We start from the raw sequence: 13,801 nt of genomic DNA, 5'->3' as shown, positions 1-13,801 counted from the left end.
TATTTCTATAAGTCATTCTTTGTCTTAATCCTGCTCTCAGTGCTTCCCCATCCTGATTCTTAACCAGCTGCTCACGGATAAAGAATATTCTAATGCTATTACCCTATGCACAGTCCTATTGCTCCATCAGCAACTACTTAAGAATAAAGTTAAGAGAAAATGTAGTTGCTAAGAAGCAGGATAGGGAAGTCTCAGATCCTGTAACTCTGACATATATTTTGCCCTGGAAGATTTTGTTTTTAAAATTGGAAGGTGATTTTATATTCACTAGGACATCATGGATACCTAATCAGGGTTTGAGGAAAAGGAGAAAATTCCTCATGCCAATGAGAAGAACCTAAATTTTTCAATACAGAGAGTAAGCCTAAACAAAATTGAAGACTTAAATAGTCTAATCTCCAAATATCTAACCCTAGAGCCAACCAGGAACAAGAGAATGTTTCAGAGCCACTATCAAAATGTCTCAAAATCTATTGTCTCTTATTCTCTTTGTATTTTTAGAAAACAAAATACTCAGGAAGAGGGACCCTTAATACGACAGCAGTGGATAATTTAAAATACTATCGTGGGATCCCTTTATAACCTTGTGTGAGAGAACGGGACTCTGATCTATTTTATAGCCCATGTTGTGTCAGGCTTATCTCAGCATAGGATGCTTTATAAAGACATTTTTTGACACATGGTAATAAATTAGATTATGTACTCTCATTCAGCTCTCCTTAATCAAAAGCTCATGCTAAGTCTGAGTCTCAGCAAGAATAAAATTTGCTATTTCCATTTTCTATAATCTCTTACCTGGCAATGTTGCACTTCATCAGCCAGAACATGGATAACTGATTGGGGCCCACCTTTCACACCAAATAGGTCCAGTTCATCTAATGCTTCTAGGGCTGCCTATGAGGAGCAAAGAATAAAAGGACAACTTCTGCATTAGAAAGATACATTTCTTCTTACTATACCCCAGTATTTTATTAATGTACATGATGTCACTTTTGAATATGTTTGACAAAATAGAAAATACAGTAACATTCTTTATTCCCAGGGACTTCTGAGCTTTTCTTTGCCTTCCATATTGTCCTAGTGAAAGTGAAATGGGGTTTTTAGCACTATCAAGTCAAGCATCGCACTTTAAAAAACGTGACAGATGAATTTATGGTAAATCATTCCTTTGGCAGAGGAGCTCCAAATAAGATACCAGCACATAAGAAATGCTAGAAGTTGTGTGGCTATAAGATATTAATGCAACAACCATTAGGTATTGCCACATAGCTGAGTTTCCATAGAGAATTGAATGCTTCAGAAAAATATTATATTTGACTTAAAGATGAAAGTTACTAGTCACCAAGGCAAAGGAGGAGTTTCTATGTTTTTTTTTTTGAAATATCCAATACATTTTTATTGACTACAGTCATCCTATTATGCAACGGATCTCAAAACTTACTCCTCCTATCTGAAATTTGTACCCTTTGATAAACAACTCCCCCTTCTCTCCCTTCCTCCACCCTCTAGCCTCTGGTAACCATCATTGTACTTTCTACTTCTATGAGTTTGACTTTTTTAGATTCTACATATAAGTGAGATCATAATGTTTTCTTAAAAAATAGAATTTATTGGCCAGGCACAATGGCTCAAACCTGTAATCCTAGTACTTTGGGAGGCTAAGGTAGGAGAACTGCTTGAGGCCAGGAGCTCAAGACCAGCCTGGGCAATATAGTGAGACCCCATCTCTACAAAAAATTTTTTAAAAATTGGACGAATGTGGTGGCGTGTGCCTGTAGTCCTGGCTACTCAGGAGACTGAGACAGGAGGATCACTTGAGCCCAGGAATTTGAAGCTGTAGTGAGCTATGATCATGCTACTGCACTCCAGACTTGGCAACAGAGGAAGACCCTATCTCAAAGAAAAATAGAACTTATTTATTAATTTCTTGTTTTTCTAAATACATGTTTCTAAATATATATGTTTTTCTGATCATAAAAGTAAAATATATTCCTTATAGAATATTTTGAAAACATAGTAAAGTACAGAGATGGCAAAAATCACCCAAAACAACCACTGTTAACATTTTTGATGTTAATCTTATTAATTTTTTCCATGCATATTTGTATATAGTTGAGATCACATTTGGTATCCTACATTTTACAATTAATAATATAGCACAAGTATTTTTCCATGCTACAAAAACTCTTTATTTTGGCATAATATTCTCTCATATGGCTATAATAAAGTATATTTAGCCATTTGCCAATTGTTGGAAATTTAGGTTCATTTTAATTTTGTGCTATTAGAAATAGAGTTTTGATAAACATCTTTTGCTAAATTATAAATTCCTTGAGGTCAGGGATGTGTCTTCACCAATATCTAGCACACAGCATGGCATATAGTAGGCTCTCAATAAATGTTGTTAAACTAACAAAATAATTCTTTGTTTTCATGTGGAGTTACTTTGTAAGCTTTAACTTCTTAAAGTAGAATCACTGGGCCAAAGGGTATGAATAATTTTATTTAAGACAATGCTGGGCCGGGCGTGGTGGCTCACGCCTGTAATCCTAGCACTCTGGGAGGCCAAGGCGGGTGGATCGCTCGAGGTCAGGAGTTCGAGACCAGCCTGAGCAAGAGTGAGACCCCGTCTCTACTAAAAATAGAAAGAAATTATATAGACAACTAAAATATATATATATAAAAAATTAGCCGGGCATGGTGGCGCATGCCTGTAGTCCCAGCTACTCGGGAGGCTGAGGCAGTAGGATCGCTTAAGCCCAGGAGTTTGAGGTTGCTGTGAGCTAGACTGACGCCACGGCACTCACTCTAGCCCGGGCAACAGAGTGAGACTCTGTCTCAAAAAAAAAAAAAAAAAAAAAAAAAAGACAATGCTAAATTGCTTTTCATGCAAGTTGTACCAATGTAACTATCACTAGCACTACCTTCCTTAATGCATGTATTATCTCAAAATTTTTTCCTAATTTGATAAAAAAATGATGTATCTGTTGCATTTACTTGCATTAAATTGCTAACAAGGTTGAATATTATTTCAAATATTTATTAATTATCTACAGTTCCACAATTATGAAGCAGACCTGACCTAGTCTTGGGGATAGAAGGCAGTTCTGGAAAGCTTCACTAAAGAAATGACACCTAAACTGAGACATACAAGGTTGAAGTAGAAGTTGGCCAGGCACAAAATACTCATTAATTACTGTCTTAGTATTCTACCCCTTGTTCCCCTGCAAACTCATGTCCTCACATACAAATACATTCATTCCAATACCACAGCCCCAAAGTCTTAACTCATTCCAGCACCAAGAATAAAACTCAAAAGTCCAAAGCCTAATCTGTGAGCCTGAGAAATCAAAACAAGTTATCTACTTTCAAAAATCTCCGGCTCTGTCCCTGGGGAAGTCTCTGCCTGGGATCTCAAGCTGTTGATACATCCTTTGAAATCTAGGTGGAAGCTGTCATGCTTCCATACCTCTTGCATTCTGTGGGCCTGCAGAATTAACACCACATGTATGCCTCCAAGGTTGGCTTGCACCTTTTGGAATGGTGGCATAAGCTACACCTGTGGCTGCTTGAGCCACAGCTGGGGCGGCTGCCTAACAGCTGCACTGGAGTGCAGGGAGCAAAGTCCCGGAGCAGTCCTTGGCAGCAAGCCCATCGAGAACACTTCAGGCTTGTCTCTTGAAACAATTCTGCCCTCCTAGGCCTCTGGGCCTGTGATGGGCGGGACAGCCCCCAAGATTTCTGAAATCTCTTTGGGGACTTTCTTCCACTGCCTTGAGGAACAGCACCTGGCTCTTTTCTATCCATGCTAATCTCTTTATCAAATGGTTGCTGGGCCTCCCCCTTGGTTTCCTCTCCAGAACACACTTTTATCACTCTTTGTGTGGCCAGGCTGAGAGTTTTTCAAATCTTTCTGGTCTTCTTTCCTTTGAATTATAAATTCTACCTTTAAATTATTCCTTTGTTCCTGAATCTCAGCATAAACAGCCAAAAGTAACCATGCAGCTCCTTCTATATTTTGCTTAGAAATTTCTTCTGGCAGACACTCTAGTTCATCACTCTCAAGTCTGGCCTTCTACAAAGCCCTTGGGCATAGATACAGTTCAGCCAAGTTCTTTGTTAATTTATAATAAGGATGACCTTACTCTACTTTCCAATAGCTTGTTCCTGGGTTCCATCTGAAGACCTCATTAGGATGGCCTTTACTGTCCATGTTTCTATCAGCATTCTGGTCACGACCAGTTTAACCAATCTCTAAGGAGTTCCAAACTTTCCCTAGTGTTCTTGTGTTCTAAAGCCTCACCAGGATCTAAGCTTTTTCTAGCCTACTCCTCCAAATTCTTCCAGCCTCTACCCATTACCAGTTCCAAAGCTGCTTCTCCATTTTCTTGTGTTTGTTATCAGTAACACCCCACTTCTCGGTACCAATTTTCTGTTGTAGCCATTTTCTGTTGCTTATAACAATACCCGCAACTGGGTAATTTATAAAGAAAAGAAATTTATTTCTTATAGTTATGGAGGCTGAGAAGTCCAGCGTTGAGGGACTGTATCTGGTGAGGGCCTTCTTGCTGGTGGGGACTCTCTGCAGAGTCCTGAGGCAGTGTGGGGCACCACGTGGTGAGGAGGCTGAGCATGTTAACTCAGGTCTCTCTTCCTCTTCTCATAAAGCCACTAGTCCCATTCCCATGATAATTTATTAATCCATCAACCTATTAATCCAATAATCCATGAATGGATTAATTGGTTCACAAGGGCAGAGCCCTCCTGACGCAGTTACCTCTTAAAGGCTTAAAGGCCTAACCACATAATACTGCCACATTGGGGATTAAGTTTCAAGATGAGTTTTGGAGGGGACAAATATTTAAACCATAGCAATTACAAAGGGAAAAACAGCAAATTTACAGTGGAGTAACCTGGCAGATACCACCTTAACGAAGTGATAAAAGATAACATCAACAGTAATGAAACAAATTCATATCATGTGCTTCCTGATGCACATGGCTGAGGACACAGCTATCACCTCTGTGGTAATCTTGCCAAAAACACAACCTGAATTTAATCATGAGGAAATGTCACACAAAATAAAAACTGACAGACATTCTATGAAATAACTTGCCTGTACTCTTAAAAAAATGCCAAGATCATGAAAGATAAGTAAAGACTGAAGCACTGTTCCAGATTGAAGGAGCCTAAAAAGATATTACAACTAAATGTAACATGTTATCCTGGATTGGATCCTGGATCACAAGGATGTTTTTGATCATAAATGACATTCTTGAGACAATTAAAGAAATTTGAATGGGGTATGTTGATTAGGTGGTAGAATAATGTCAGTGTTCATTTCCTGATTTTGATGATTATACCATGGTTATGGAAGAGTTTTTGAGGAAATTCACACTGAAGTATTTAGGAGTAATGGGGCATACTGTCTGCAATGTACCTTCAACTGGTTCAGAAAAAATGTGTGTGTGTAAGTGTGTGAGAAAAATAATGTGCATTTGTGTGTGTAAACAGAGAGAAAGAGAAAGAAAGCAAATGTTAACAAGTGGGGAACCTGGGTGAAGGGTATATGGTAACTCTGTATAATTTTTGCAACTTTTCTCTAAGTCTTAAATGATTTCAAAATAAAAAGTTAGAAAAAGTTTTAGTGACTAAAAATTTTTAAAGTCCAATATCCAAAAATATTGGTAATATCCAGAGTTAGTGAGGGTTTGAGAAAAATGGCATATATGGTATATAACAGCATATATCCATCATGTATGGATAGGGAAAACATAAACTAGTGGAAATTTTTTTGAAGGACAATTTTAAAAAGTGTATATTCCTTAGCCCAAGGGTTCCACTTTTAGGAATCCTTCCTACAAAAATATTTGTGCAACTTCACCAATATGTATGTACAAGGATCCTCATTAAAGTATTATTTGGAATAGTAAAAAAATAGAGACAATTCCATCAATAGAGCAATTGTTAAATACTATACAGCAGCTAAAAAGAATGAACTAGATTTGTCTGCATAAAATGACATGGAAGAATGTTCGGTTATGTTGTTCAGTGAAATATGAGACTGTTAAGTGAAAAAAATCTCATTATACAGAAGTAGGCATAGTAGGATCTCATTTAAAAAAAAATAAACCTCAGATCTATACCACTTTGGCAATTTAAAAATACATTAAAAGAAAAAGTTTACCCAGGGGATAAATATTTTATAGGTACAGAGTTCCATATATATTTATTAATTCAATTGCATAAATTATATAATTCAAATTTTCTATGATCTTATTTGTGGTTTACTGCATGTATCATAGCCTGGCAATGTTTTTTTGTGAAATTATTCCCTTATAATTGTTTCATTTTGCCTTGTATTTCTAATATATTTTGTTCTTTATTAATTAAAACTACATTCTAGACCAGACCTTCACATTATAGGTTGATATAGTTCAGATATTTGTCCCCTCCAAATATCATGTTGAAATTTGATCCCCAATATTAGGGGTGGGGCCTAGTGGGAGGTGTTTGGGTCATGGAAGTGGACCCTCATGAATGGCTAGGTGCTGACCTCCCAGTAGTGAGTTCCCATGAGAACTGATTATTAAAAAGAGCCTGACACCTCCCTTCCTTCTCTCTTGCTTCCTCCCTTTCTTGCCATGTGATACACCAGCTCCCTTTGCCTTCTGCCATGAGTAGAAGCAGTATGAGGCCCTCACCAGAAGCAGATGCTGATGCCATGCTTCACAGTCCCCAGAACTGTGAGCCAAATAAACCTTTTGCTTTATAAATACCCAGCCTTAGGTATTCCTTTATAGCAACACAAAAACAAACTAAGACATACATAGGTTGTGCCTTTTAAAATTCTATCATGACTCTTTCTGTCCCCTTTGTTCCATGTAATGGTCTTTGTTTTGAATTCTACTTCATCTGACGTTCACATAGTTAAGATATGAGCAGGAAGAATCAAAAGATGGAGCTTATTGGAAAGGTAATGATGATGATGATGATGATGATGATGATTGTGGTGGTGGTGGGAGGGCTGATGGAGAAGCATAAAGGGGATGGAGGACTGAGAGATGGTTCCCTGACATCAAGCTTGGTCAACTGGTATATGGAAGGAGTAGGAGTTTCCTTTTGTTTTTGCAATGGTAGAGATGATGAGTTTAGTTTAAGATATGTTCTTTGAAGTCTTTGTGGGATATAGTATAAGCAGAGACATGCCATAAAGGTAGTTAGATAGCAAATCTGGAGCTATCCATAGTTCTATGAGAGAATCTGAATTTTGCCTGTGGTTTAAAAGAATAATTTGGTAATGATGCACATTCACATTAAGTTTTTATCTATGGCAAAAGTGCACCAGGCTTCCTTATCCCATACTTGGTACAAACGAGAAAGGAAAATTACCTTTGCCATTCCAACTGAACTAGCATTCAATTCTGAGATCCCTTGGTTGGTCTTGTCTCCACGTTCCCATATCCCGAAGTCCTAGTGTAAAATAACCAATATACCATTAGCAAGTCATAACTATAATACTAAACACTCACTAGATGCACAATCCTTGAATAAAAGATATCACTAGTACCTAATTTGCTATACATAGGTATACCTACAATACTTATTAAGGAGATACCATTGAGTTGGATGGCACCTGCAGCTACTTTCCCAAAATCTTTAAATTCTTATTGGGGCCTCTAAGAAGTTTTAAGACTCCTCAACAGTTAATCAGGAGGACTAAGAACTATAACTCTATCCATCTAGAGAGGTGCTTCTCAAAATTTTTCATCAAAGCAAATATCCAGCGGATCTAGTAGATGGAGCCTAAACAGAAGCCCAGTATTTTATCTTAAACACCCATTCTAATTTTACTCTTTATCGACACTGTCAATGTACTATGCACTAACCTATGCATTTTACATTATCTTCCTTAATGCTTACATTTTATAGATGATGAAACTGAGGTGCAAAGAGAGGTTAAGTAACTCACTCAAGGTCACATAGCTAACAAGTGACAGAGCTAGGATTAGACTCCAAGTAATCTCACCCCAAAGCCTACTCTCTTAGCCATAGATCTATACATCCCCTCAATAATATAAAGATAACTTTTAAATTATTTTTTAAAACTTTTTTATTTTGAAATAACTTTAGACTTACAGAAAAGCTGCAAATAGTACAAGGAGTTCCCATATACCTTTCACTCAGCTTCCCCCAATGTTAACATCTAACATAACCATAGTACAATTGTCAAAGCTAAGAAATTAACATAAGTACAATTCTATTAACCAAATGTGGACTTTATTTGGATTTCATCAGTTTTTCCACTAATGGCCTTTTTGCATTCCAGGATCCAATCCAGAATTTCATGCTGCATTTGTCATGTCTCCTTAGTCTCTTCCATTCAATGATAGTTCCTCAAGTCTTGTCTTTCATGACCTTGGTACTTTTCACAAAATACTAGTGATCAAGTATTTTGTAGATTTCACTCAATCTGGGTTTACTTCATGTTTTCTTGTGATTAGATTGAGGTTACACATTTTTGGCAAGAATACATATTACAGACATTATATTGTGTCCTCAGTGTATCATAGTGGTGGTATATGATGCTGATATGTCTTATTACTGATGATGTTCACCTTCATCACTTGGTTAATATGTCTGCCAGGTTTCTCCATTCTACTGTTAGTATTTTTCCCTTCATAACTATAAATATCTTGAGAGAGATACTTTAAGACTATGCAAATATCTTGTTTCTCCTCAAACATTCATCCACTAATGCATCCACTGGTGGATCTTGCCTGCAGCAATTATTACAGTGGTGCTTTAATGGTGATTTTTTTAGTTTCTTCATTATTTCCATAGCCATTAATTGCAATTCTTCTCTAAGGAAAAGCTGTCCTTTCTCTCCCATTTAGTTATGCATTCAGTGATTTATATCACTATGAACTTATTGATATTTAGGTTTTTCTTTGGCTTATAATAAAATACTATCACTGCCTTGTTGCTCAAATTATTCCAGCTTTAGCTATCGGGTATTCTTTCAGGTTGGCTGCTCTGCCCTTTTGACATGCCCCATTCTTTTTTGAGCATTTCTTCACTTTTTGGCACTATAAGATGCTCTAATCTCATCTTGTATTTTTCCTGCTCCAGCCCTGGAAGCAACCATATCCATAAGAATCCCTGGTTTATTTTATTAGAAAATAATGGAATTTAAGACCTGGGCACTCGGTATGTTCATTGCCACTGGGGTGTCATTCCTATTAGGCCCTCTCATTGAATGGAACTTGGAAACAAACATATGCACACCCACAAACATCTATATTTATTTCTGTATCTACCTTTAATTACTTTGCATGTCAAATCTCTGACTTAAAGTGAAGTTTCAGGAAAGTGAGCTATGTTGAACCCACGGCTGACCTCACCTGCCCCAAATCTAGCTCCATCCTAGTTTGTGCAGCAAAGATTAGAGTATAAGAAGGTGCAAATATCATTAATTCTACTGCTACAACCATTGGATACAGTGGAGAGGCCAAAGAAGCCTAACTTCTACACTGGACCACAGCTGACCTGTGGTATCAGAAGGCAAAGCAATCAGGCAATAAATCATGTCTGTTTGCATCAAAAATGTCTGTTAGACTTGTGCTTCTGAAAGAATATGGAGTAACAGGTTCTAGATTTACCCTCCCATCTGAAACAACTAAAGAACTATTTATGACATAATGATTTTCAATACAATGAACATGAAAGTCATGCAGTGAAGGCAGAGATCCATGACAGGAGGAAAGAAATGGGACGAGCCCTATGATTGCCCAGCTTACTGTTTTAAGAGTTTCCAGGCCATAGTGCAGGGAGGGGAGACCCAAGCAGAGCCTGGCAGACTCCTCAAGTTGAGGAAATGGAGCTGAGAGTACAGAGACACCAAGGTACCTATAATTTGCAGGATATATTAATGGAGAAGAGAGAGTTACACAGAGAACCCCAGAAATCTGCAGAGGGTCACCTTCAAGTATTCAGCAGAATAATGATCAGTGCATGTATGTGAAAAAACTACTTGAGGCTGTGGAAAGAACTACCCAAAAGAATTAGAGGGAAAAATACTTAGTGCTCACACAGGACCAGAAATAGTGCCTGTTCCAACCAGCAAGGCTAGAAAACCTCATAATTCAGGGGACATTGGGTGCAGTATTCAGAAGAGTCTTGTCTAAGTAGTGGGAGTAATTAGCCCTAGACTATACTTGAGTCTGGACCCACATAATGCATCTTAAAAGCGATAAAGGGTCAAACTGGTTCTAACTAGCTTAACTGGATACCCAAACAAAACTCGAGCATATTTATATGAATACAAAAACACCCAGGATGCAACAAGGTAAGATTCATGATATCTAACATCCAATAAAAAATTACTAGGCATGCAAAGGAGCAGGAAAACACAGCCAATAATGAGACAAATCGATTAATTGGCTTCTTTCACTAAGCATAATGCCTTTGAGATTAATCCATGTTGATATATGGATCAATAGTTCATTCCTTTCTATTGATGAGTAGTATTTCATTTTATGGATATACTGTAATTTGTTTATCCATTTACTTGTTGATGGGCATTTGAGTTACTGCCAACTTTGGAAATTGTGAATAAAGCTTCAATGAACAACAAAAAACTATGTTATAATATGCTGAAATAAAAAAAAGAAACCTAATCTCCAGTGTGATGGTACTAAGAGTTGGGACCTTTAGAAGGTGATTAGGTCATGAGAGTGGAACACTCATGAATGGGATTTATGCCCTTAAAAGAATAGGCCAGAGAGCTGGCTAGCTCTCTTTCCACCCTGTGAGGACACAGTGAAAAGATGGCTGTCCGTGAACCAGGGAGTGAGCCCTCACCAGACACCTAATCTGCTGGTGCCTGGATCTTGGACTTCCCAGCCTCCAGAACTGTGAGAAGTAAATTTCTGTTGTTTGTAAGCTAAAAAAAAACAAAAACAAAAAAAAAGCAACAGCAAAAAACAAACAGAAAACCCCAAAAAACTATGTTAGCCTGATGAAGAAAACATTGCATTCTTATACAGTATCTAACTTAAAATTTTTTACAGAGAATGTCTTAAATATATTACGATTTAATATAAACCTACCTCATGTGGCAGTTGTAAAGAAAAACAAGCTTTTTTGTATAGTAAGTGCTGAATTGATGCCTACAGATAATAAAACACATGACTAAATTTGATTTCTATGTAGCTAACTGACCCACAATACTCCGTAGCCATCCTACTCATGTATAAGACCTTAAACCATTAAAATAAGATCAGAATTTAGCCCTAGATTGTCAAATACATACCATGAGATATCATAGAGTTTGAAAGGAAAGCATAGCATCTTGACCCTCTTGTCTCTGTAACCCACTTGGGGAAAAGGCAAACAGAGGATGACAGATGTTAGTAAAGGAAGAGGCTAAAGATAATTTCTGTCAGAAGCCTTTTAAGTTGGTTCCCTATGAGGGCAAGCATTAAGAAAAGGACTGGCTTACCCAGTATTTGTTTTAAAAATCATATGTTTAAAATCCGTTCCAAAATGAGTACTTACAGCAGTTTTATATGCCGCTTCAATATAAAACACAAGGTTCTGTATGAAATTGACCTCGTCTAGGCTGTGGATGATATGGAGTCCTAAGAAAAAAGGAAATAAAGATATAGAACTGGTCAATTATCACTATAAGCTTTATAGGTAGCCATAGTGACTAAGTGACCTTGCTATTCCCAAGTAATCCTATTCTTCCTTAGGAACAATGGAAGGTACTTTGATTCCTTAACTATAAAAACAAGATCACAAATAAGTCCTAGGCTAGTCTCCAACCAAGTGAGATATAAGTATATTTTAACATGGAAGAATTTCAACTGTTATTTATAGGTTTTAATAGATAGTCTCAGACTCCTAGTCCTATAGTAACTAATTTATAATGTGCTTAAATGTACAAACCTAGGCACATGGAAAAAAAAGAAAAATATTTCAAAGAAGAGTTAGAAGAAATCTAATTATTAAGCAAGAAAAAAGTATATAAAATTATGATTTTAAGGAGGACTTAAAACTACATTTTTCTAGTAAAAATATAGTTATTCTAAATGTAAGCTATACAAAGATAGTTATAGCTTACACATGGAGTGTTTTGCATGAATTATCCATTTAATTTTTACAACAATAACCCTAAAAGGTAAGCAGCTCTATTTTCTTCATGAGGCTTAGAGAGGAAATTTTTTTTTATTTTTTTATTTTTATTTTTTTGAGACAGAGTCTCACACTGTTGCTCAGGCTAGAGTGCTGTGGCGTCAGCCTAGCTCCCAGCAACCTCAAACTCCTGGGCTCAAGCAATCCTCCTGCCTCACTCAGCCTCCTGAGTAGCTGGGACTACAGGCACGTGCCACCATGCCCGGCTAATTTTTTCTATATATATTTTTAGTTATCCAGCTAATTTCTTTCTATTTTTAGTAGAGACGAGGTCTCGCTCTTGCTCAGGCTGGTCTTGAACTCCTGAGCTCAAATGATCCACCCGCCTCGGCCTCCCAGAGTGCTAGGATTACAGGCGTGAGCCACTGAGCCTGGAGGAGAGGAAAATATTTGCCTAAAGGCATTTAACTAACAAATAGTGGAACCAGGACTCACTTGACTATTAACTTATGTTTGACTGAGATCCTAACCAAGATGCCATATTGCCTCCTAATATGTACAACATAATCCATTTTTGTTTAAAAATCCCCCCGTCACGTGCGCGCACACACACACATATACACACACACACACACACACACACACACGCACGCACGCGCGCGCACGCAAAGAACTAGAAAAATATATACCAGAAGGATGTTAGTAGTTATCTTTGGTGGTGAGGTTTAAGGTAGCTTTATTTTCTTCTTTTTTGGACATCTTGGCAATTTTACAGTATTCTACAATGAACAGGTGCTACTTTTGTAATTTAAAAAGTTATATAAAAAAGCAAAAATCATACTACATAAAGCAGAAAACTGCAGGATACATTTCACAAAATTGTACACAAAATTATTATATCCTGAGCACTAAAACTTTCCATACATGTAAAATTTACTAAGCAATTAACTTTTAAAACACCTCTTTTGAAACAACAGTTATTACTGTGTACATTATCTAAAGACTTTGTTTAGACTACTTGATTCAATCAAACTAAGAAATCATTTTAGAATTGAAAAATCATGAAGTTTGTTCTTCTTTTCTAATCTATAAACAAGGAGGAAAAAGTGAAGATCAAGTTAACTATAGAGACTAAACTTTTAAGCTTCTCATGTTTTCCTGGAGGAAGCTATTCTATTTAAACAAAAAATGTTATAACCACATTTGTCACAAAAACAGGTATGTTGGTTTAATGGAAATGATTACATAGGCCAGCTATGTAGTTGTATCATAGCCAGAAAAAGCCAAGAATTTCCAGTTTGCTGAGCAGCGGGCATATCCACGGCAATTAGATCTAGGGGGGAGAAGCTTCTTTAAAAGGGCTTCGGAACAGAAAATGTCCTCTGACATTCTTAGAAGCATGATACAAAGTGGTTGTCAAATGTTTGTTACTGTCAGCTTTCAAATGAATTCCACTGTAAATGTACTGGATAACACTCATTCTGGTTCATAAACAATTCTGAAAACAAACATGCCCTTTGTAAGTCAGCACTTGGTAATACTCTTTCATGAAAAAAGGGTGTACGGTGAGTCTTCCTCCTACCCAGAACCACATCACCTCCACCCCCGCCAAATCTAGACATATACAAATATTATGCAAAGGTTAGTACTTTATAATGCACCT

General features: G+C 37.1%; 1 protein-coding gene across 5 annotated transcripts in view; it reads right to left on the bottom strand.

The window, feature by feature from the left end:
• Positions 1 to 13,801, bottom strand: part of PHKA1 (phosphorylase kinase regulatory subunit alpha 1) — a 142,243-nt gene that overhangs the window by 107,131 nt on the left and 21,311 nt on the right. For all 5 annotated transcript variants that reach the window (XM_069464047.1, XM_069464048.1, XM_069464049.1 and 2 more), the window contains exons 5-7: positions 11,560 to 11,642; positions 7,393 to 7,473; positions 796 to 894 (exon numbers count right to left, since the gene is read on the bottom strand). In XM_069464047.1, coding sequence (XP_069320148.1) covers positions 796 to 894; positions 7,393 to 7,473; positions 11,560 to 11,642 — 263 coding nt within the window. The remainder of the gene's footprint in view (positions 1 to 795; positions 895 to 7,392; positions 7,474 to 11,559; positions 11,643 to 13,801) is intronic.

This window comes from Eulemur rufifrons, chromosome 30 (genome assembly GCF_041146395.1).
Source record: "Eulemur rufifrons isolate Redbay chromosome 30, OSU_ERuf_1, whole genome shotgun sequence".
NCBI classification, from domain to species: Eukaryota; Metazoa; Chordata; class Mammalia; order Primates; family Lemuridae; genus Eulemur; species Eulemur rufifrons.
The sequence above is the reverse complement of the archived record's forward strand: the minus strand, read 5'-3'. Positions and strand labels throughout refer to the sequence as shown.